This window comes from Clupea harengus, unplaced genomic scaffold (genome assembly GCF_900700415.2).
Source record: "Clupea harengus unplaced genomic scaffold, Ch_v2.0.2, whole genome shotgun sequence".
Lineage (NCBI taxonomy): Eukaryota > Metazoa > Chordata > Actinopteri > Clupeiformes > Clupeidae > Clupea > Clupea harengus.
Window position 1 is genome coordinate 1 of NW_024879940.1, and position 21,937 is coordinate 21,937.

Genomic DNA, 21,937 nt, shown 5'->3' on the forward strand with positions numbered 1-21,937 from the left:
ATCTTCTGAGCCTGTTTTGAGGTTACATCATTGAACACTTTGATTGTAAATCATGTAGGTTTAATGCTCCCGACGCAGGTGTTGTAATATTTTAATTCAGTTTAAAGTTCATACAGTGCAGCTCAGAGTCCTCCAGTAAATTGTTTTCATTAGCACCATTTAATGGTCACAGAGGATGCATAGCATACGTCCTAAACCAGGAGTGAGTGCAAGCCCATAGATGAAGTCCAGGTGAAGCACTTCTCAGTTTATAGAGCAGCGTATGAATTAATCATGGACAAAGTTATGGATTGAGGGTGGGCTTGACCAATTCTTTAGAAGTATTTTACTTTTCCTGGGCAAAAAGGTAGGTTGACTGGCTGACTACCAGGTGCCACTGTTTCAGCGGCAGGGGCTTGTCTCTTCACTATGGGGATGAGTGATGCCACCACAGGATCCAGTGACTCTGCTGATTCTGCTGACAGCAGTCCCATGTCAACCATTAGTAGAGGCACGGTACCATTTGTAGCAGGCTCCACAGCAGGCTGTAAAAGTATCAAATTATCAGATATATTATAGGTCTGGTTTTTTAAATATTCAGATTGGAAAAAATGTTTAATGAATGCTTAGAGGTTGTATACAGAGAAATGTGATTGGATAACTAGTTATTAGTGATATTGAATATGTTCAATATGATGAGTGCATTGTGTAAAGTAAACATTACCTCTGGAGTAAAGATACGGCAGTCAACTGAGACATTTCCACTGACACTTCCAGCGGTGCAGAATCCATAGGTCTACAGAAGAAGATTTCATGTTGGGCAAATCTATACAGTTTAGTATTTCAACTGTATGTCAGACAAAAACCTCCACCTGTCACCATGTACACTGTATATGCATACTCACAGCTAGAGTTTTATTCAGGGGGGCACAGTTGTCATCATCTGTGGTTGTGCAGTTTGTCTCCACGATAGCATATTCTGCGAAGAGCTGCAGGGCACCAGACACAATCTGCACACATAAATAAAATTGAATGGACCAAACTCTGGATGATGACAAAAAGTACAAGTGATTTGAATGCCACTGTAACATTAGAAACATTGTGGATTGTTTTTAGACACGGTCCATCTACTTTTTTACCTGTGCGGTCAGTCGCCCAACTTCTAACACCGCATACTTGCTAATAGTGACATTTGCTGTTCTGTTGTTGAAGGCAGCAAGAGAGGCTGTGGCCATTTGAAGAGCGTTGGTATCATTTAGGGGCAAAAGGTGAGCGCAGCCTAAACAGATATCCTCAGCTGATGTTTCTGCAGAGAACAGCAGATGAGGGGTGGGCATTAGATTTTACATGTCATCTTTGAAAGACAGTAAAGAAAGGACTATTTGAGGTTCCTTGGAAAAAAAGGCATGTGAAGATAACTTTGCAAACTTTGTTTTATCAGTTTTTACCTGGTTCAGATTCACATCTATGTGCTGTTACTACTAAAACTCCACCAGATTTGGTAAGAGCAACATCACAATCGGCCTCCACTGCCTAAACAAAAAAGACAGACAAACAATTACTGACACACCTGAGTGTTGCTTTAGTGTTTTTTTTAGCACATTAACCTTTACCCATAGAAAAAAACACCCATGTCCTTCTTTTAACACTACATTTTAGAATCAGAATCAGTTTGGCTGTACTCAGGTGCCCCTAAGGTTGTAAATATGTAATGGTATCAGGCTCAGAGGAGGGCCTATATAAATTAAATGCAGCCACAAAAATCTGTGGACCTCCATGGGACTTTAGTTGATGCCCCTTTGTACTATAGTCAGTCACTGACTGTGGCATGCCAGTGTGTTATAGACAGTGTCCTTATACTAACACCTGAAACATGAAAAATGAAAAGACAGCACACATTGCATTGCATCTGTAAATTGCTTTTTTGAGATGCACATGATGATGTTTTATGAATCATTTGACCATTCACTTTTTTTAAGAGCAAGTCAATTAATTAGACGTGCAGACAAAACTTAGGGGCCTAAAAATGTTTGTGTGTGAACTGCGTTACTGAATTATTGCTCAGTTCAACTCACCGCTTCTGCTTTAGTCCTGACTGGGCAATCAGCCAATGGCCTTGGGTCCAAGACGTGACACTTGGTCTCCAGCAGGTCGAACTCCATATTGTAGATCTCCGTATCTGGCTAAAGGAAGGTCTGTGTTAACTCCCCGGTAACTGATTTGGGTCAAATGACTGCACTGAAAAGGACCAAAGTAACATCCCACCGTGCAGTAACTGATACTTAGTGTTAACCTTCTTTTGTCTATTAAATGAAAGAATAACATAGATTGCCATGCTTATTTGTCATATTTGTCAATATTAAGTTAAGCAAACATTGTGTGACTTATTAATTCCTGGTCATATCTCAATTCTATACATTTTTGCTTAATTTATATTATGTGTTTTTATATATTAAAGGTCTATGTTTTTCTCGAAAGGTTTGGGCTGACTGACACCGTCGTTATTAAAAGTGTATTTATTATATTTTACTATTAACTAATCATTCTTTTACTATATTAATTCCAGATAGGTACACAATCTGTATATGCATCACAAGATTTGTGCAACACTGTTATGAGGTTTACGTGTCTATTTTTTTATTTTGTATTATTTAATTCCACTCCACTCTTTGTTTTGTTTCTCACTCACCGTGATCTTGATTTTTATCTCGTCAATCTGGTTCATGGCATACTTGAATCCACTGGTGCGCTGAGCGTTGATGTAATCCTGGAAGACTGCAGCAGCTGCCTCAGCCTCGGGGGAGTCGCAGGGTGGCTCCGTGATCTTAGGCAGTACCTGAGCCCATGCCCCAACAACCATCACCCCTAACAAAACATACAGGACTCGCATGTTGTTGTCTGGCTGTGCTCTAGTTCTATGCAGTGGTAGATGCAGGGGTGGGTGTAAAAGGTGACTGAGTACAAAACATTGGCGTTTTATATACCCTGTACTTTAGTCTTAACAGCATGGCTAAGGTAAACATCAGGACCCTACGCAAGCATGTCTTGTGCAACAGAATAAAGATGAAGTTCAGTGGAAGGCTGCCAGAGTAAATGTCCCATTACCCAGTAATAGGATTTCTGGTGAACTGGGATCTGGGAAGCCAAAGTGACTGAAAAGGAAACAATATATCAAGACTCCATCCCGAGAAAGGCTAAATAATTGTTTACACATTTTGTACTGTGTCTTTATGCCTTCAGTAAGCAAACACTGGATAAACTGATACGGAACAAGGAACCCCTGTGAAATCATGTCGGTAGTATTGAGGAAAAGATTATTTATGTAAAACCTGAGCACAGAAAGAGACTGAACACCGAAAGTATGAAACAGTCTTACGACTCATTACTCCAAATGTATATTAGGATACATATGAATATATATGAAAATGTTTTTGTTTGTGTACCATGACCATTGAAGGAATTACAGTTACAGCATTGTACTCCCTGTATGTAGAAATGTTGTTTTGCTGCTGTGTTACGGCTCCCTGGTGTAACAGTAAGGCATAAACATAACTATAAAAATAAAGACCTGAGCGAAAAATTGCTTCTTTTTTGGGGGGGCCACAAATAATAATGCTTTGACTTTTCTTATATACGTTTATATACGCAGACAACACAGCAGGAATAGAGTGTTAAAAGAGTATGTTGCCATCGGTTACGCATAATCATCTAACCTCAGATACATTTTTCATGGTATGTACAATAGATCTCAAAGAGAATAGGTTGTCTGGACAAGCCAAGTAACAGTAGAAAAAAGAGATGAGTAATTCAAAGCTGAGTTCTTGGACCTGGAGATGTCAGGACCAGGATGCATACTGGGAGTCTATCATTAACATTAACACCTCCACGAGATTTTCTTTACATTTTAATACAATGGGTTACAACCCAGGATGCAGTCAAACAGAAGTAATGTGAACCAGTGGGGATTGTAAACCCCTCTGTTACAAATCAACTACTGGGTTCTTGTTTGCAGTCCCCGTGGTATGTTTGCAGTGGATTTGAATGGCCCATAATCGAACACCAACCACTCATCTGGCCCATTGACAATGTAAAAGTTCAGTGACCATATGGTGTCCTCATTGACCAAGGAGTGGCTTCTCTATTGACATGGGATGAGAGGAGGTACTCATGGTCATGAGCACTGATTTCTGAATGAGGATTTAATTGTTTACTTATATTGACACCAAAAACAACAGACAATAGAATAAGGAGAAGAGTAGGTAAGTAGAAGTAGTAGAACAAAGCAGTCATTTATTTCCAAAACAAATGGCCCTTTTAAATGAGTTCTCATTATTGCTCTTACATCGGAAGAAAACTTACATACAACATCTAACACAGACAACCTCCTGTCATAGCTACATACACCAGAGGTTGTCAGTGACATTGCACAATGCTAACCCACAGGGGGCGCACAACACACAAATATGGGAAGGAGGAGTAGTCCTGCTCATATGTTCTCTATTTCTCATTTTAAAATGTATATGACCTATCCTAGAAGCATATTATTTTATGTCTTTGATGACTGCCTATTTTATATATCAAGAGCCAGGTTACTATGGAGGTTATGTAGGTACTACATCATCTACAGTATCACAACATTTGTGTAAAATGCTTCTTGCACATAATTCTTTATATAAACAGTATATATATATATATATAATTATACACAGTTCAAACATCAGAAAGGATAAAAAACATCTTTAAAAAATATGTTCTGACATTACATTAAGGCACTAGTAATATTTATATGGGTATGGCTATATTGACAATGTGTATTTACTTGGTTATCTATTTAGTTATTATTCATATGGAATACTGAAGTATGTTTTCATATTGTCTCACTTCACAGGTCAGTTTGTTGATATAAAAACTCACACCAAATACATGCATGCTGAATTTGATTTGATGTTCAGACGCTGGTGATTGCCTGCACAAAGCTCAACACACACCTGCACATACCTCTTGTGTATGGTAGGGTACCTATTGTACCGTCAGAAAGTCTTTCTGAATCATTTTCACTCCATATGGGCCTCCCAATCAATCTCAGGGGCATCATCATCCACGCGAATGATGAGGTATGAAAGGAGCTGAAAGATGTTCTGCCAGAAGAGCAGGAACACATAAGTGTAGAAATCACTGACGTCAATTTGGCATTGGTTGCCGGAGAAGTTTAATTCACATACACACTGGAAACGGTTGATGAGATTGCGACAGAACCCATCGTTTTGGCAGGGGTCAGACGCACACTCATCCACATCCTGCTCACACCTGACAAAACAAGACACAGCCCTTTAGACCGCAGACATGCTGGTTCACCCAACAGACCTTTTCTGAACATCTGAATGCCAAAAACACAGGAAAACAACTTTATTTTAAGGGCAGCATGTCAATATGAATTCTTACCATTGCCCTATGAACCCAGGAATGCAGTCACAAGTACCGTCTACTGTTGAGCAGTTTCCACCATTAAAACAGCTGAAATTGAACTGATCGTTCCCACAAATCGACACGGGCAGTATAGGATATCTAGAAGAGCAATACATTCAGTTAAATATATTATTAAGATACGAATTGAATATTCGTTCAGTTAAAGATATTATTGCTAATATTGGTTGAATACGTCTTGTAGGGTTAAGTATTTTGTGTAATCAGAAATGACGTCTTTATACAGGAATAATGTCTGACAACTGTTCTGGATCAAACATTCAGCCACTTCATTCAGCAAATGGGCATTTGTGTCATATTGGCACATGTATTATATACTCACGGGATCCTTTCAATCCACCATGGAATCTCTGGAACCTTTTCTCTAAACAAAAGAAATTTCAAATAAATTATTGAGAAAAATGATGACCTGATCAATTTACGAACTTGCAAGAAATATTTTATAAACGGACATTCATCATTATCCAGAAGCATGCAAGGAAAATATTTGATGTACTGATATCTATCATTACCATTTTCTGTTGTTATGGCAAACCTGACAGCAGAGGAAGTAAGGGACCTATGAACTGACCAGGAGACTCACCTGCAGAGGGCTCCCGTGGCGTTGCGTGGGCAGAGACAGGCGTAGCGCATGACTCCTCTGAGACAGGTGGCACCCTGCCCGCACTTGTTACCTGCACACACATCCACCTGCACCTCGCAGAGCCTTCCCTCGAAGCCAGGCTCACAGATGCACTCAAACCCCATTGGCTTGGTGCTGCAGCTGCCGTGGACACAGGGCTCTGAGGCACAGGTGTCCACTGTCTCCTCACAGCGTGGCCCCCCTAAACCCAGAGGGCAGTCGCAGCGGAACTGGTCGAAGAGGTCCGTGCAGGCGCCCCCGTTCTGGCAGGGCTGTGGGCTACAGACATCGGCACCCCAGCAGCCGAACCAAGGCGACCCTGAGGTGCGTAGGAACTGCTCGTCCTGAGGCCGGGGCAAATAGGTCTCGGTGTCCGTGTAGAACGGCAACAGCAGGCCGCTGATCTCCAGAGGGCCGAGACACCCCACCAGGTGTCCGACTGCTCCAGGACCGAGCCCCCCCACCAGGATATCCACGCCGTCCTTCAGGAAGTCCACATTTCCAGAGGCATCACCAGACACCGCTGCTTCCTCTATATCCCCGTCCAACACTAAGGTCCACTTAGAGATGAGACTCGTGGGCTCTTGCATAACCAGCTCCGCCATGTGCCATTCCCCATCGCTGACTGGCAGCTCACTCTCAATGCTCAGTCTTGGGGTCCCCTGGCCCCCCTGAAGCTCAACGAGCAGGTGGGAGCTGTGGATGGAGATGGAGATGAACTCGGTGCCCTTCTTCGCGTGCAGCAAGGTGCCGTTACTGGCCCTGGTTCGCAGCTGGAGGGAAACGCTCACGAGGGGTCGCTCGATGTTTCCATTGCTCCTGTAGGTCAGTGTGGTGCTGTTTTCCCGGAAAGTCACATTTGAAATACCTTCGGCGAAGAATAAGAGTGGACAGAAGTGAGACAATGTTTACATAGTTATGGGGTAAAACTTTCTTTTTAAAACATACATACACCAACCACAATATTGCTATGAAGTTTTATCACGTTGTGTTGATAAGTTTGCCTTTAGGTAAATAGATGGTCTGTGAAATTCATCACTTCCAGACAGTGACATGTACAGCATGCATTTGTGAGTATCTCACCTATTATTCTATTAATTAATTATTTTCTGCTCTGATGCCAGTTTTGATGATAGGTTGCTTAATCACCGTGGCTACACTACTGCATACTCACACTGGAAGCCATCTGTGTCAGGCAGACAGGTCGCGGCTGAGGGGCAAGGGAAGAGTTCACACCACTTCACCCTCTCACAGCGTTGGCCTGCCGTGTTGGGAGGGCAGTTACATGCAAAGTCATCCCAGATCGAGTAACACACTCCCCCGTTCAAGCATGGATTAACCTGGAGGGTTTGAGCATAGACATGTTTAATCACACTTACCCTGTCGTTATGACAGAAAATCGACTCTCTGTGAGGGTCAAACACGCCTTACAGTCATTAGACAGACAATGATCATGCCAAATGTTAGTTAATGTTTTTATTCCTATTTGTGTTTTTCAACCTTGTGTTTTATAATCACAGAAAAAAAAACAGGTGATACATGGTTTATCTTATCACAATATGAGGACAGTTCGTACACCAGCAGGGGATATATTTACAGATTGCAACCAAAGTTGGCATGCTCATTGGGTTACATAAGCAGGGATTGCCTGCTGGTATTTATCACTTACACTGCACGAGTTGTCACTGGCACAGCCACGTGTGACTTTGACCAGGCTCTCCTGGACATACGAGCTGACCGCAGTGCCAATGGGGTAGAACTGCAAGCGCTTTGATGAGATGCGCAAGTCCTGGACGCAACCTTTGAAGTAGCCTCCAAAAGCCAAAGAGGCGCGTCGGTCCGGCAGCCCTCCGACATACAACACATCTCCCATCTGAAGCAGAACGTTCCGGATGGGAATGTTCCCCTGGCTCCTTGCTGACAGGAAGAGGGCCACTCTCGCTTGTTCTATTTTCACACTCACCGGGTGAAATTGGCCATCATTTACCACACCGTGACTTGCCAAGGTCTCAAAGTTGTTGATCTGAACTTTGACCCGTCCCTCATCCAGCCAGACACGGAGGTACTGGCTGGTGCTGTTGGCCAAGACCAAGAGCAGGCCCTGGGGCCTCCTGGTGCGGACAAATAGTGACAGGGCAACAGTCTCGCTGGGCTCATCCTCCACAAAGAAAGAAGCATAGCTCTCTGAGTCTTCATTCCCAAACCGAGCTGTGATGTACTCTGCATAAGGCAACCGTTATCACATCATTAAATAATACAGTATCATTATGTTGCTTTGTAAATACAGTATTGAGTGTATGCTAGAATGTTCATATATTCATGCAAACGAAATATATAAATATATGCACGAAAGTTGTGATCATCAACAAGAGCTGGAAAACACCAATTTGGAAATAATGTTAATTGTTTTTACTGATTTCATTTTCATGAATAGGGCATTTTAACAGACTGTACTGCAGAGGTCTTTAGTTCCACGTTTCTTTAATCCAACTGCCTTGTGTGTGTATGACTGGTGGTGCCTGGACTTGACTTTGTTTCTTTAGCTCCTTAATCCTGCTCTACGTCTGAGTGCTAAATTTGTCCATCTGTGACTGGACAAATTTAGCTGTTTAATGCAGACTTTAAGAGTGTGAATTTAGCTACTGAAACCAAAGCAGTGCTCCCCTTTATCCTTGTCATTTAATATCATATGGTTTAAAGAGTGGGGCAATCCACATTGTGCTTATTAGGAATGTGCTTAAATGGCTGTTACTATCAGTTTAGTACTGCACCAGGGTTTTTTAGTGGATATATGCTGAGTAACCCCTTTTTATTGGTCTAAAGGATGAATCTTAGCATTTTACAATTGAACTGATTTCCTGTCCACCAATTTACATTGATAGGCTGTAAAGGAGTTTTGTAATACCTGGTCTGCCCATCTCACCATGTTAACTTTACTTCTCTCTCCCTATCCAATTTAATATGTTTATTGCAGTGACTGATTGAAAAATAGTTTTGTCAAATCAAATGAATAGACATTTCCATTTGCAAAGATGTACTATCCTAGTTTGCAGTGTATGGACCCCACCATTACCTCAATAGCTGCCAAGTTAATTCTTTGAATACATTTGTAAACTATTTTTTTTCACCAGTGGATGGCAGTGGTGTTACTACAGACAGAGATGCATAATATCAACACATATCGCAATATTTCTGAGGAAGAGGATATTATACTATATAGTTTGACAACTATTTGAGCATTAAATGATAACTTCCAGAATTTCACATCTATTCCAAAACTAATAAAGTAGATTCTTCACTGTTCATAAAACTTCACTACAAATCATGATTATAACAACACAATGCTTCCTGTGAAACTTTAAATTCATTAGTAACATTTAGCTCTGCTAAAATGTAAGCTGTACATTTCTCAATGTTTCTGTTCATCTAAGGGTAGCATTAACAAGCGATGGACAGGACAATGTGCCCTGAAGTCCTCAGATGTTACCAACGTTGTGACAGATAAAATCAAAGTTGCATACTATGATGAGGCTATTACTTTTACTAGTCTCTGGAAAGTTATAATGTCTTTAACTGCATCAAATACACAATTTCAGTTTCCACTTTATTCATGTATTTACTCGTATTGTACTGAATTGTTTTGATTGCAGGGGTTTAAACACGTCTGGCTGCGTGCATGGTGCTCCAATGGTTTGGTTTTGAGTATCTTACCCTCTTGGCAGTGGTCTCCCTCATACGGTCGGTGGCATTCGCATGAGTATCTCATCCAGCCCTGGCTGATGCACCTGCCTCTGTTCTGACAGGGGCCATCATCGCACTTGTCCCGGTCACTGCAGCCCATTGTGACATTCACCTGCTCAGCCTTCGCTGCAAGCCCAACCCCAGGTACCACCAGTTTAGACTCCACGTGAAAGTCTTGAATGCAGCCAATGAAGTGTGTGGCTCCATCACCCCGTGTTCCTCCAATGAAGAGACTTTGAGGGACAACATTGGGCTCAGGGTAACCAGACCCAAGTTCAGAGGATGAGGACCCCGCTGGGCTTTGGGCTGTGGTCTCGGTGCTGGGGCAGTCACCTTCCACACAGTCCAGTGTTAGTCCCAACATCCCACCCTGGAGCAAAGCCTCCAGTTTGTGCCACCTGCCGTCAGCCACCATCCCCTCCACCACAACCTCCTGCAGGACCTCACCTGGCTCCTGGGCCCGTTGCATGGTGTGGCGTAGCTGGCCTTCCATGAGCTCCACAGTGAGCAGCAGGTCTTCTATGTGACGTTGGAGGAGTGTACCAGCAGTCTGATCCGTACGGAAACTTAAGGTTATGTTCAGAGACGCATCGGTGTTTGTGAGAGACAGCTCGACATGGAGGTATCCATCAGTCTCAAAGGAAAAGGTGGTGGGCGTTCGGCATTTAGGACCGGTGAATCCCTGGGGACAGGCACACGTATATCGATGGCGTCCGTTAACGAGGTAAGGAGAACACGTGCCTCCATTCTGACACCTGTGGCCTCGGCAACCCACTAGAGGCTCTGTGCAGTTCACCCCTCCATAGAGTTGGCCATTTTGGCTCTCCCGAGAGCAGTGGCAAGTGTAGTTTCCTTCAAGACTCTCACATGAGCCTTCGTTCTGGCATGGCTCCAAAGCACATCCATTGATGATTTCCTGACAAACAGCACCTTCACAATGTGGAAAGACAAAAAAAGACAATTTGCCGCTGCAGGGTGATGTTCTTTATGCTGTCCACGTTTTAATAATGTGATAATAAACATGATACATTATGCACAACTCAGAAAACAGAAAAGCTGCAGGTAGGTTGCTACTGTTTCAAACCAGATAATGAAACAAAACAACAAAAAGAATTAAACAAAGCAGATAAAATCTATATCTTATCATATTTTTTCTGCACTTCCTTTTTAAAGCATAATGTACAATAAGCTTACTTTAACTGATTATGCAATAATTCACCTATCTTCATACAGTTTCAGGATTCATGACATTGTACCATATAGGACATTATCTATATGTTCACATATATGCCTACTTAAATTAATGAACAGGCTATATGCTCACATATATGCCTACTTCAATTAGTGAATAGGCTATATGTTCAAATATATGCGTACTACAATTAGTGAACAGGCAAACAGGATAATAAAATATGAAGAGCATGCAAAGCGCCCCCATGCAACACATGTAAACAGTACCTGCTTGGAGTAACACAACAATCCACAAGGAGACTTTCCACATGTCTTTTGGTGTCCGTTGTATTAGTCCAGCTGTATTGATGTCTTCACTGTGAGGAGAATTGCTGTGTAAAAGGCCATCACCAAAGGCTTCATGCAGAATGCATCTCTTTCCATGTGTATGGGGACTGACGAGCTTAATGCCTGGATCACTACAAACCAGATCTATGGGATTAGGCTAATGCACTTACATGTCTTACTGACTGTACATACGCAAGGCTGGGTCTCCTGGGACTAATTTGAGAACCAACAGATACATTGTCACTTGAAAGACTTTACACCTAGATCTTGTATTGCATAACCGACATTGCACAGAGCATGAGTCCTGTTTAATCTCATAGACTAACACGAACAAACAATTGTTTGATTGCAATACATCCCACAAGTTCATGTGTAACAATAGGACATTCATTTCCATGTTTGTTTGCTTTGAAAGATCATGAGACTCCTCATCTGGATTTTGAAATTCACCTTTCAGAGCATTTTTTTGTTCATCATATTTACTTATATATTATCATTTATGTATTCACTTTGTATGAAACAAAACATGATTTTCATGCTATATGCCAAATAAACACATTCAGCTGGTCTGCTTTCAAGCAATACTGTGAAGTCTAGTGGGAAGGGTTAAACTGCTTTGCTTTATTTCCCATAAACTCACTTTATGGATAAAACAAATAGGCTACCAAAATATTTATGGTGGTATATCTCTAGAACTGAGCAGAGGTCTTCACATGTTGATACACAGGGTATTGGTGTATTTTGTTCAACTGAACGGTTCATTTAATAACTGAACTCAGGCAACAAGGACTGGAACGACTAGATTTACTGTAGACCAATTTTCCTCAACTACCCACCGTGCCTCGGGAGTTGACGGCTCTTATTTTGATATAGTTGTGTATTTTCTCCACCTTTCTTCTGTCCGATTAGTTCATTCGTAGTTCGTACCACTAATACTGTCATATACATTCATTAATGTACAAAATTGCACACAAATGTTTTCGTTTGCAGTAATTACTTTAGTTTAGTTGCTGGCTTGTGTGCTATTATTACGAAATCAAAACCAACCAATGATCAGCCTGCTTGTTTTGACGTGCCTCACTTCCTTGAAAATAGGTGGAGCGTTGAGACAGATTCGGAAAAAATATGTTTTTCAGTATTTATCTGGGAGAATCGACGTCTATTTCTACAAACGAGTAATTCATTGATGTTTTGAAGGTAGGGTTTCAAAATTCGTTGTATGCAGCATTGTTCTTGTAGGGGTTTGTGGGGTCGTTTGTCAACACACTCCTCTTAGGGGGGCCTTGCAGGTTCTTGACATGGGGGTCCGTAAGGAGGACAGTGAATTCGGATGTGCATTGTTTTCTGCCAATAGGGAAATGCAAATTACTATCCATGGACTGAATAACGACGATGGGTTCATTGAGTCGAACGAACGATGGCTTGTGCTATGTTTATTTTTTGAAATAGATCGTGAGTTGTTTAACATTTGGTTAACATAAGGCCTTTTAGCGCCGACCAACACATATAATAGCCTTGCCTTAAAAGTTGTAGGATTCTATAGACCTAATCACAGTGGTGGATATATGGTAATTTCAATTAATGTATATCTGAGAATAAGAATTTTTTATATCATGGTAGGCTATACAATATTTGCATTATCATGACATCTATTATTGTTTTGTACTAGGAATCTTATTCAAAACCTTCTCTTATTTCAGCTTGACTCTCTAAGGCCTAGAGCTACTTTATTTCAATTTATCTCTCGGGCTTGTAAAGGAGCCCAGAATCTGGATAATGAAAAGAAAATCAGACCCTTCCCAACTATCAAAAATGAAATGTCGATTCAGAACTTCTACTGAGAGGGAAAAACTGGATACCACAGCAACAGAATGTAGTGCCAAAACTGACTTCAGTAACTCTGACAAACTGTTAAAAAGACACCTGAGCTCTGTGCACAACGAGAACAGCTTTCTGAAGTTTTTAAATGAAGACAGGCAAAAGCCCACTTCACTCTGTGACCTGACAGTCTCCGTGAGTGGGAAGCAATACAGTGTCCACAAGGTTGTCCTCGCCTTTGGGAGTAGCTACTTCCATGCCCGACTTTGCAAAAACCCAGAGACCAGCCACATCATGGTCGACCACGTCGAGGACTCTGCTTTCCAGCACTTGCTGGGTTTCCTGTACACGTCTGAGTTTGTGGTGTCAGACACTGAGATCCCATTTCTGGTGGAAGCGGCTCGTTCCTTGAATATGGTGACTGCAGTAGATCTGCTGACAGACCAGAGTGGCTCCACCACTTCGTCTCCTGTGCAGATAGAGGGTGGACCGGCTGAGGACCTGGCTGATACAGGGCTGCAGAGTCTTCCAGAGGGTGGCGCTAAAGCCCAGGCATCAGGGGCGGTCAGCTGCACATTTTGCAACCGCACGTTTCGCTACAGGAAGTCCCTGGAGAACCACATGGCCAGAAGCCACAGCACTGATAGCCAGGGTACTCAAGGTGAGGTAGCTATAGAAACGGTAGCTGTGGTAACCACTAGGAGGTCTGCCCGGCAGAGAAAGACCCCGGCCAAGTTCGAAGAGTGTGACAAAAATGGAGGAGCAGCAGAAGGAAAACCCAAGAGGAAAACACTGAATGGAAAAGGAGAGGAGGTGGATGATGGAGGAGGGGAAGAAGAGGAGGATGAAGAGGGAGGGAATGAAGAAGACAATGAGCAAGACACTGAGGAGGGAAACCAAAGAATTGAAGTTGTGAAGGGACAAAAATCTACCCCTGCAGAAGAGAAGGTTCTGGAGGAGGTAGAGGAGGCAAGAGAAGTGAATCAAGAGAAGCAGACCTCTGAACGCAAGCAGGTGGTAGAGAGCGACAGCACGGCTGCAAGCCAGTTGGATCCATGTGTGGCCGCAGGGATTCCACCCAGTCATGAGGCGGCGGCACACCGTCGGGTGTCTGACTCTTCCAGTCACACATACCCAGAAGGCCTAGCTCCTCTGGTCATCCAAACCTCCAACAGGAAAACACTCAAGTGCCCCAAGTGTGACAAAACATTTGACAGAATAGGTAGGTGGCTACACCTTTTACTGCAAATACTGCAGTCAGACCTGGTGCTGTGTATGTGCTTTTTGTAGGTGTACATTACTACCTACTCCATGTTTTGCTCATAAAGGATGTGGTCTCCCACTCCTTGCCTTGACACAGATAGGCACATTTGACATTTCATGACCATGTTTTTTAATTTTTTTATTTATTTGAGCACAAATTATATATTACTGGTTTCACAGTTAGAAATAACATAAAACTGAAGTATAAAGGGTTGCAGTATAATGGAACAGGATATATCCAACACTAGAACTCTAGGTTTCTATAAACCTTTTAAAAGTTTTTAATGGTTCTTAAGATTCATTTATTTAAATGTTTTAATGTAAAATGTAATGGTAGTTTAAAGTTTTTGTTTATTGTGATTGTCTTGTTTATAAATAGGAAAGTATGAAAGCCACACTCGAGTTCACACTGGAGAGAAACCCTTTCAGTGCGATATCTGCCACCAGAGCTACTCAACTAAATCCAATCTCAGTGTGCACAAGAAAAAACACGCCAATAATGCCCCTTTTCAGAAGAAAGACCACAAATGTCCCTTCTGCAACAAACTGCATGCCAGCAAGAAGACAATGGCAAAACATGTCAGAAGGTAAGACGAACCTAACTTCATTCTCGTTGTGTTAACACTCACCGTCCTTGGTAAGAGCTTAAAGCATTTCTCTACCTAGAATGAAGTAAGCCATGAATTCCTGTCACATTCAAATAACTTCCCAGATACCCTCACATGAATTAGCATGATGAAACTGAGATTAGAGACCAGATACCCTTACACTAATTAGCATGAAGAGACTGAGATTAGAAAACATGTATTTCATATTTAATGTTTATGACTACTTTTAAAGCATGCACTACCTGGTAATGACTAATAATGTTCTCTGTGCACTACATGTACATTCTTCATGTTGCACAGTGTGCAACAGGATTAAGGTGATAATGTGTAAAAAAAAGAATGTGTCTATTAGAAATGAAAGGACATCTATTTTAAAAACCTTTACTTCCAGAGGAAAAACTACATGAATTTCCATAGATAATTTGAGAGACAAACTAATGCATCCTTCAGCAAAAGAGCAGTTTTGAACAAAAGGACAAAACACATCCTCAGCCACTTACCGCACATTTTGAATTAGCATGAAGTACACAGTTACTCTGCACCTCTGCCCCTTACGTCACGTAGAGTGCTTCAACCATGGGTATGGGATTCTAGCAAGTGTGCATACTGCTGAATTGCCACCTGCCATTTTTGTTGTCCACCTAAGATGCATATAGATGCTCTCCATGATATGTCTTGAACTAATGTCTGTGGTGTGTGCTTTATAGGTTCCATCCTGACCACATACAGGAGTTCATAACCATGAGGAAGAGGAAGAGTGAGGGCTGGAAATGTGACGTCAGTTCTGTGCCTTGTCCAGATTAAAAAACACACACTCACACTCTCACAAACACACACACACACAATAAGCATAAACACGTTGTATAAAATATATATGTAGCATAAAAACAGTGCAACATAAATGTATTATGTGGTTTATTATTGTGTGGTTCCTTTTCCCTCAATGTGAACCACCTCTTGTGTTTAAGCAGATATGTCATAAGTCTTTCACCCGAAGACCCCATCTGGAAGAACACATGATCCTGCACTCCCAAGACAAACCTTTCAAGTGTGCTTACTGTGATGAACACTTCAAGTCAAGGTTTGCAAGACTGAAACACCAGGAAAAATACCATTTAGGTATGTAAAGTCTTATGTCTATGATGCTCTGTTATTGCCAAAACATTTTATTGTGACACAAGTGATTGTGTGGTGATTTCAGGATGGCACTAATACAAAATTACCATTAGCAATGGAATAGTGAACATAGCTATAGTTTTTGAATCTGAAGAGCAACCATTGGTTCATGGATGCTGCGATGTCTCTTTAAGGATGAGAGGTTTTTATTTAGAGTTTGAGATAATGGTCTTTCTCTTCGTTCTTCCCAAAGGTCCATTCCCATGTGACATCTGCGGGAGACAGTTCAATGACACGGGGAATAGAAAACGGCACATTGAATGCACACATGGTGGAAAGAGAAAATGGACATGCTACCTGTGTGGGAAATCAGTACGGGAGAGGTATGGTCATGTGACTGTTATTTTTGTTGGTTACATCTCTGAGTGCTGCTTTTAAAACAAATTACTCTCTTAAGACATTGTGGTAATGGAAAATGTATCTGGAAGATAAATCTTAATGATCCTTCCAACTCCCCCTAGCATACTGTTCTGCCAAGTGCAAGGCTGAACATAAACAATGCAACAAATATCCATTTTTATAAAGCACAAAGCAAATAGAATAAACAATCAAAATGTGATCTAGAAGAGAAAAAAAGGAAAAAATACAGTATTTCCCTTACTGAACAAGACCGATAATACATTTCCAAGCAAGACGCGGATGGAGAGCCGAAGCTGAAATGCAATAGTGTGGGTAGGCTGAGACCATCATCGTGATACCTAAGGCACAGACAGCACTGAGGCCTCACCAGACCAGAACAGAGATCATGGCACAGTCCCAAAACACATGAAGCACTCTGCAATCTGTTCCAATGCTTAGTAAGGGTAATAACAGTAAGGGTAAGGGTTCCCCGGAAAAGTGACGTATTTTATTCTACCAAAATAAAACTCAACTATGTAAATATAATTAGATATATGATTTTAGGCAATATTTCACTTACATATTTCTGTAAGTGGCATTAGGGCTAGACAATAGGCTTCTGTGGGATGAGTAGCAACACCTAATTTGTCCAGAAATTTGACCATTTGACCTGATTTTGGATTTAATTTTGCCATGATGGCAATTGTGCATAATGCAGGGTTTGTAGGTATGCTTCCCATGGGAAGGCGCACTTCACAAAACAATGAACTATATGTATCCTTTAGTTTCCTGTTATTGTCCTTCTCCATCTCCAGAATCTCATGCTACATCCCCGGGTGTCAACATTTATTCAGATGTTTTGAAAATGTATGGCCCATGATTCTGTTAATGTGTACCCCGTGTTGGCACATGACAGTCACAGGCAAGACAATGAAGCAAGATATGTAAATTGTCCTTTGTTAAGACTATAAAACGTGTGTGTAACCAGACCTCTTGGTTATAGTCCGATCTGACACCCTATAAACCTCAGAGAATTATTTTGCTGTTGTGCACTCATGTTTTTCTGTGAAGATTTCTAGACTTTGATACATGTCCACGACAATGGTTTTGTAGGTAACTAGATTGTGTAATATCCTCAAACGTATTTGGTCATGTGAATAACAGATAAACACTCGTGTGACTTCCAGCACCCGCTGCTGTTCCTTGTATATTCTTGTGATCTGGGTCTGACACCATGTGAAATTGTAAGAACAGCTTTTACAGCATGACAATGCCAAATAAATATAATCATAATCTGTTAGCAAGCCAGGTAACCTTTATCAGAGCCATCTGTCACTTGTGGGCATTTGCATGGCAAGTCTGTTGGCTTTTAGCTGGTTTGATTGTTAGTTTAACAGATATATAGAGCAATTTATTGATCCCCAAAAGGAAAATTAATTGCTAATTAAAACTAATTGCTTTAAATAAGTATGCTAATTGTGTCTTCATTTGTCATGTATTACCTGTATAACTACCTATCTGATATTTTGTCCTAGAACCACCCTACGGGAGCATTTAAGGATCCACAGCGGAGAGAAACCTCACCTCTGCAGCATATGTGGGCAGAGTTTCAGACATGGCAGCTCCTACAGGTAAGCGCCACAGGGTGTGGCTGTCCATTTCACTGTACTAATTATCAACCACAAATGATGATTTTGAGTTTCAGTGTATTTTAGTAAACATTTTCACATCAGATTACTGTCCTCGGAAACCAATACCCAACAGAAGCGTTGTGGTTGTTTTACCTACAAAGCCTCTAACACCTATCTCCACTGGTCATGTGTGTGCTTGCCAACCTCCCTCATTTCCGCTATCAGTTCTGCATATTTTAGCTATGTCCTTTCAAAGGCTTCCTCAATCGCATCTTCAAAGGGAGTCATTAACTCAATAAAGTCAACAATGCAAATGCACTCAGAATACAACACCATGGCTGGTCTCATAGCAGTCTCAACTATACACTGTGGAACTTGATGTTTTAAGCTCCAATCCTGCACTTTACCCATTTGCCAGTACTGTGTGTATGTGCCTGGTGTCCACTTTTCTACCCCTCTTGCACAAAAGAAATTCTACTGTTCCTGTTATTAACTGGCAAAGAGTTAACATCATCTCGTTTATTTTTTCAAACACACCAATGATTTAAAAAGTGTTATTATGATTATGACCCCACATGTAGTGACCCTGGGTCAACCTAGTTTTACAACCAGGCACTATATGTTTTAATGAACCAACACCCAAACACAACTTGCAGCTTCCGTCTTCACCCACCCACTTACTGAGGCTCTGCGGAGTTGGGTGGACTCATAAGTGGCTCCAACAATGAATTCAATGTGGTTAGCATCCATAGCCCACAAATCGCCCTTGCTGATCTTTCTCTTTTCAACATTATGATAATTCATCCATTGCCCTTGCTTTGTCTGAGAAGCAGCAGCTGCTCATCTAATTTCCTCTTCTTGCTCGTGAACAAAGCTGGTTACAATCTGCCTCCTCTTCGGCAGTGTAGCCTTACCCTGTGTTTACCAACTGTCACCTAACCCAAACCCTGGTCGTCCACTCTGTGTCTGCCTAATGATATCCCGGTGTTGTAATGCTTGTGGATTCCACTTCTTCCCTGTTTTCACCTTTGGAGCGGTGTTCTTGACAGCTTAGCAGATAAAGTCCTCAACAGTTTGGTCATTTAAACTCCTCCACCAAGCTGGTCACTGCCAAATCCAAAATTCCTTTTCCATACAAAGCTACAGTACAACAATATGGCTACCCAAGCCATTGCCCAGCTGCCTTATTCATGACTCTCCTATTTCTCCAATTTCATACAGTCAAAGGCCACTTCATACGTGGCTAAGCCCAAACTGCAAGCACCATTATTTCAAAAAAAGGTCTCATCAACGGTATTGATGGCCTTAACACAATAAAAGGAATCACCTCACCATCAATATAAACACTCTATTCCACCAGTTTTCCTTAACTGATAGATACACTACTACATTTCCTAGGTTTCACTCTTATCCTTGCCCATTTTAACTTGACTAACATCTGACAGGAGCAGTTGTTGGAAGCGTTGCCATGTCGTCCATATAAACTCCCATGGAAAACAAACACAACACTTGCTTTGACATGAACTCTTAATAACAGCGTTGCCATAACATGTGACTTTACTTATTTACTGTGTTGACAGGCTTCATCTCCGTGTTCACCACGATGACAAACGGTATGAGTGTGATGAATGTGGGAAGACGTTCATCAGGCATGATCATCTGACCAAGCACAAAAAAATACACTCTGGTATGTTCACATGAAGTTGGTGTTATTAACTCCCGGATACTCAATAGGAATTTCCTATTTCCTAATCCGACCAACCATTTTGTCATAAGGCAAAAAAAAAAAAAAAAGTCTCTTTTACTTTCTGTTTACTTCAATACGTGGTAATTTATACAAAAATACATGTTCATTTCTAAGCGAGCAACAAATCCCTGGCATTGCTGTTTGCTTCTGTTGTAATACAGGCGAGAAAGCCCATCAATGTGAGGAGTGTGGCAAATGCTTCAGGCGTCACGATCATCTCACAGTTCATTATAAAAGTGTCCACCTGGGGGAGAAAGTGTGGCAAAAGTAAGTCTCCACCATTCACGACAAGCCTGTAGTTTTGACATGGGATGACCCTAACTTCTTGCCAATGATCAGGTACAAGACAGCAGTTCATCAATGTGAAGTCTGCAAGAAAGAGTTCAAAGGAAAGTCCAGTCTGGAGATGCACTTCAGGACACACTCTGGTAACCAGATTGTCTGTTTTACCTTGTTTCTATTGTGTTTATGTTATCAAATCCAAAGTTATTATTCACAGGCATCTGCCTTCAGTCTCTGTACTCTGTAAGAGTGTAGAAGGACCGGAGGCACAACTGTTTCTAAATCTTGTCTTCATTTTAATTGATCTTACAGTTCTTATAAAACTTTTATATGCAAAAAAAGAAAACTGAACCAAAGGTACCATTACCATTACCTGTACCATTTCTTCCCTAACCATTTGAAAAGAACCAAACAGCCTCACTGACTTCACCCCCCTGCTTTTTGTGGCATAGGAGAGAAGCCATACAAGTGTCTCATCTGTCACCAGACCTTCCGCATTAAGAAGACGCTAACCAAGCACATGGTCATCCACTCCGACGCAAGGCCCTTTAACTGCCCTCACTGCAGTGCCACCTTCAAGAGGAAGGACAAGCTAAAGTATCACGTGGACCACGTACACAGCTCCCGACCTGCTGAGCAGCCTCACGCTGACCTTCCTGGGGAGAAGGTCGTGCCCTCGCTGTCATACTCAGAACCGACCAAGCAGTACCGGGCTGAGCACAAGAGTGTCCTGCAGAGCGTTTCCTCGGGTGATGTGTGTGTGCCTGTTACCCTGGTACCGGTGCAGATGTCAGACATCTCTGGACATGCTGATCTGGCAGTGCAGGGGGCACGTCATGGGGTCCTGCCACAGGGGCAGCAGCCGCCGCCGACAGGGTACCAGCCCGCCACGGACCTGGTGTTCCTTGAGAAGTACACGCTCACGCCTCAGCCCGCTAACATTGTCCACCCGGTGCGCCCTGATCAGATGATGGACCCCCGGGAACAGTCTTACCTGGGGACGCTTCTGGGGCTAGACCCCACCACATCTGTGCAAACTATGGCCACCCCTGACCACAGTCACTAAACCCCCAAACTGCTGTTTCTCGCTCATCAAAAGAATCTAGACATACTGTACAGAAGGGCACTTTCCACATCTTCCCTGACATTATTCAGAACCTCAAAAGGCACACTGCAGCCACATTTACCTTGATAACCTCATGAGCAACTTTTAGGCTATAGTACATGAGCCAGAGGGGGTCACCACAGCCTCTTGGGGGAGCTATTACCCCCCCAATGTAACATCAATGGGCAAAGTTGATTGATTATGACGAGTCGAAAGAGTCAAGTTAGTGATTCAGTGAGTGGAGTCCATGTGTTGCACCACAAGGAGGATCATATTGCACCGAAATATTTTGCAGGGCTCGCCCTGAAATTGCTGGTGGGGAGCGGGGCGGGGGTACAAATAAAAATGTATTTAATGGACACTGGATGTTTGAAAATAGTTTGCTCAAATGTGCAACATTTAAAATCATTAACAGTAGAAGAGTTCTTCCCATTGGATAACAGGAGGCAGTGAAAAAACTTTATTTTCATGTTTGGAGGAGTTCATCATTATTTGCCTGAACAGTCCTTGGCCTTTGTTTTGTTCATTTAAAGAGATCATTACTCATACCAGTGACATCCAAATAATGCTTTCAGTAAATCTGTGTCATGTTGAGGTGCAAAATTATAATCTGCTGTATTCACT

At 42.0% G+C, this 21,937-nt stretch overlaps 3 protein-coding genes across 5 annotated transcripts; 1 reads left to right on the top strand and 2 right to left on the bottom strand.

Annotated features, from left to right (window-relative positions):
- Positions 1-74: 74 nt before the first annotated feature.
- ahsg2 (alpha-2-HS-glycoprotein 2) lies at positions 75-2,939 on the bottom strand. The gene is made up of 7 exons (XM_042705623.1): positions 2,669-2,939; positions 2,055-2,162; positions 1,428-1,512; positions 1,119-1,285; positions 885-989; positions 704-775; positions 75-524 (listed from the first exon to the last, which is right to left on the bottom strand). The coding sequence occupies exons 1-7, from the start codon at positions 2,867-2,869 to the stop codon at positions 315-317; spliced, it is 948 nt and encodes a 315-aa protein (XP_042561557.1). The 5' UTR covers positions 2,870-2,939; the 3' UTR covers positions 75-314.
- A 1,304-nt stretch (positions 2,940-4,243) lies between these two features.
- Positions 4,244-11,363, bottom strand: LOC122130832 (protein crumbs homolog 1-like). The gene is made up of 8 exons (XM_042705622.1): positions 11,285-11,363; positions 9,797-10,756; positions 7,755-8,305; positions 7,260-7,425; positions 6,047-6,953; positions 5,786-5,827; positions 5,422-5,544; positions 4,244-5,286 (listed from the first exon to the last, which is right to left on the bottom strand). The coding sequence occupies exons 1-8, from the start codon at positions 11,325-11,327 to the stop codon at positions 5,034-5,036; spliced, it is 3,045 nt and encodes a 1,014-aa protein (XP_042561556.1). The 5' UTR covers positions 11,328-11,363; the 3' UTR covers positions 4,244-5,033.
- A 1,050-nt stretch (positions 11,364-12,413) lies between these two features.
- On the top strand, positions 12,414-21,701 carry zbtb41 (zinc finger and BTB domain containing 41). Of its 3 annotated transcripts, none has more exons than XM_042705625.1 (11): positions 12,414-12,541; positions 13,045-14,384; positions 14,805-15,012; positions 15,741-15,810; positions 16,005-16,152; positions 16,403-16,532; positions 18,084-18,179; positions 19,760-19,866; positions 20,088-20,193; positions 20,266-20,354; positions 20,661-21,701. In XM_042705625.1, the coding sequence occupies exons 2-11, from the start codon at positions 13,121-13,123 to the stop codon at positions 21,272-21,274; spliced, it is 2,832 nt and encodes a 943-aa protein (XP_042561559.1). In that variant the 5' UTR covers positions 12,414-12,541; positions 13,045-13,120; the 3' UTR covers positions 21,275-21,701. The 3 variants fall into 3 exon arrangements, with proteins under 3 accessions (XP_042561559.1, XP_042561558.1, XP_042561560.1); XM_042705624.1 differs by lacking the exon at positions 12,414-12,541 and adding an exon at positions 12,560-12,796; XM_042705626.1 differs by lacking the exon at positions 12,414-12,541 and adding an exon at positions 12,806-12,912.
- Positions 21,702-21,937: the final 236 nt, after the last annotated feature.

Excerpts from the sequence above, each read along its gene's own strand:
- zbtb41 (XM_042705625.1), top strand. The coding sequence starts at position 13,121 with ATGAAAAGAAAATCAGACCCTTCCCAACTATCAAAAATGAAATGTCGA. Across the intron at positions 15,013-15,740 it reads ATGGCAAAACATGTCAGAAG|GTTCCATCCTGACCACATAC; the intron begins GTAAGACGAACC and ends TGTGCTTTATAG. Across the intron at positions 15,811-16,004 it reads GTGAGGGCTGGAAATGTGAC|ATATGTCATAAGTCTTTCAC; the intron begins GTCAGTTCTGTG and ends GTGTTTAAGCAG.
- ahsg2 (XM_042705623.1), bottom strand. The coding sequence starts at position 2,869 with ATGCGAGTCCTGTATGTTTTGTTAGGGGTGATGGTTGTTGGGGCATGG. Across the intron at positions 2,163-2,668 it reads AGATAAAAATCAAGATCACG|CCAGATACGGAGATCTACAA; the intron begins GTGAGTGAGAAA and ends ACCTTCCTTTAG. Across the intron at positions 1,513-2,054 it reads TCAGGACTAAAGCAGAAGCG|GCAGTGGAGGCCGATTGTGA; the intron begins GTGAGTTGAACT and ends TTTTTTGTTTAG.
- LOC122130832 (XM_042705622.1), bottom strand. The coding sequence starts at position 11,327 with ATGTGGAAAGTCTCCTTGTGGATTGTTGTGTTACTCCAAGCAG. Across the intron at positions 5,828-6,046 it reads GCCACGGGAGCCCTCTGCAG|AGAAAAGGTTCCAGAGATTC; the intron begins GTGAGTCTCCTG and ends TCTTTTGTTTAG. Across the intron at positions 5,287-5,421 it reads CCTGGGTTCATAGGGCAATG|GTGTGAGCAGGATGTGGATG; the intron begins GTAAGAATTCAT and ends TTGTTTTGTCAG.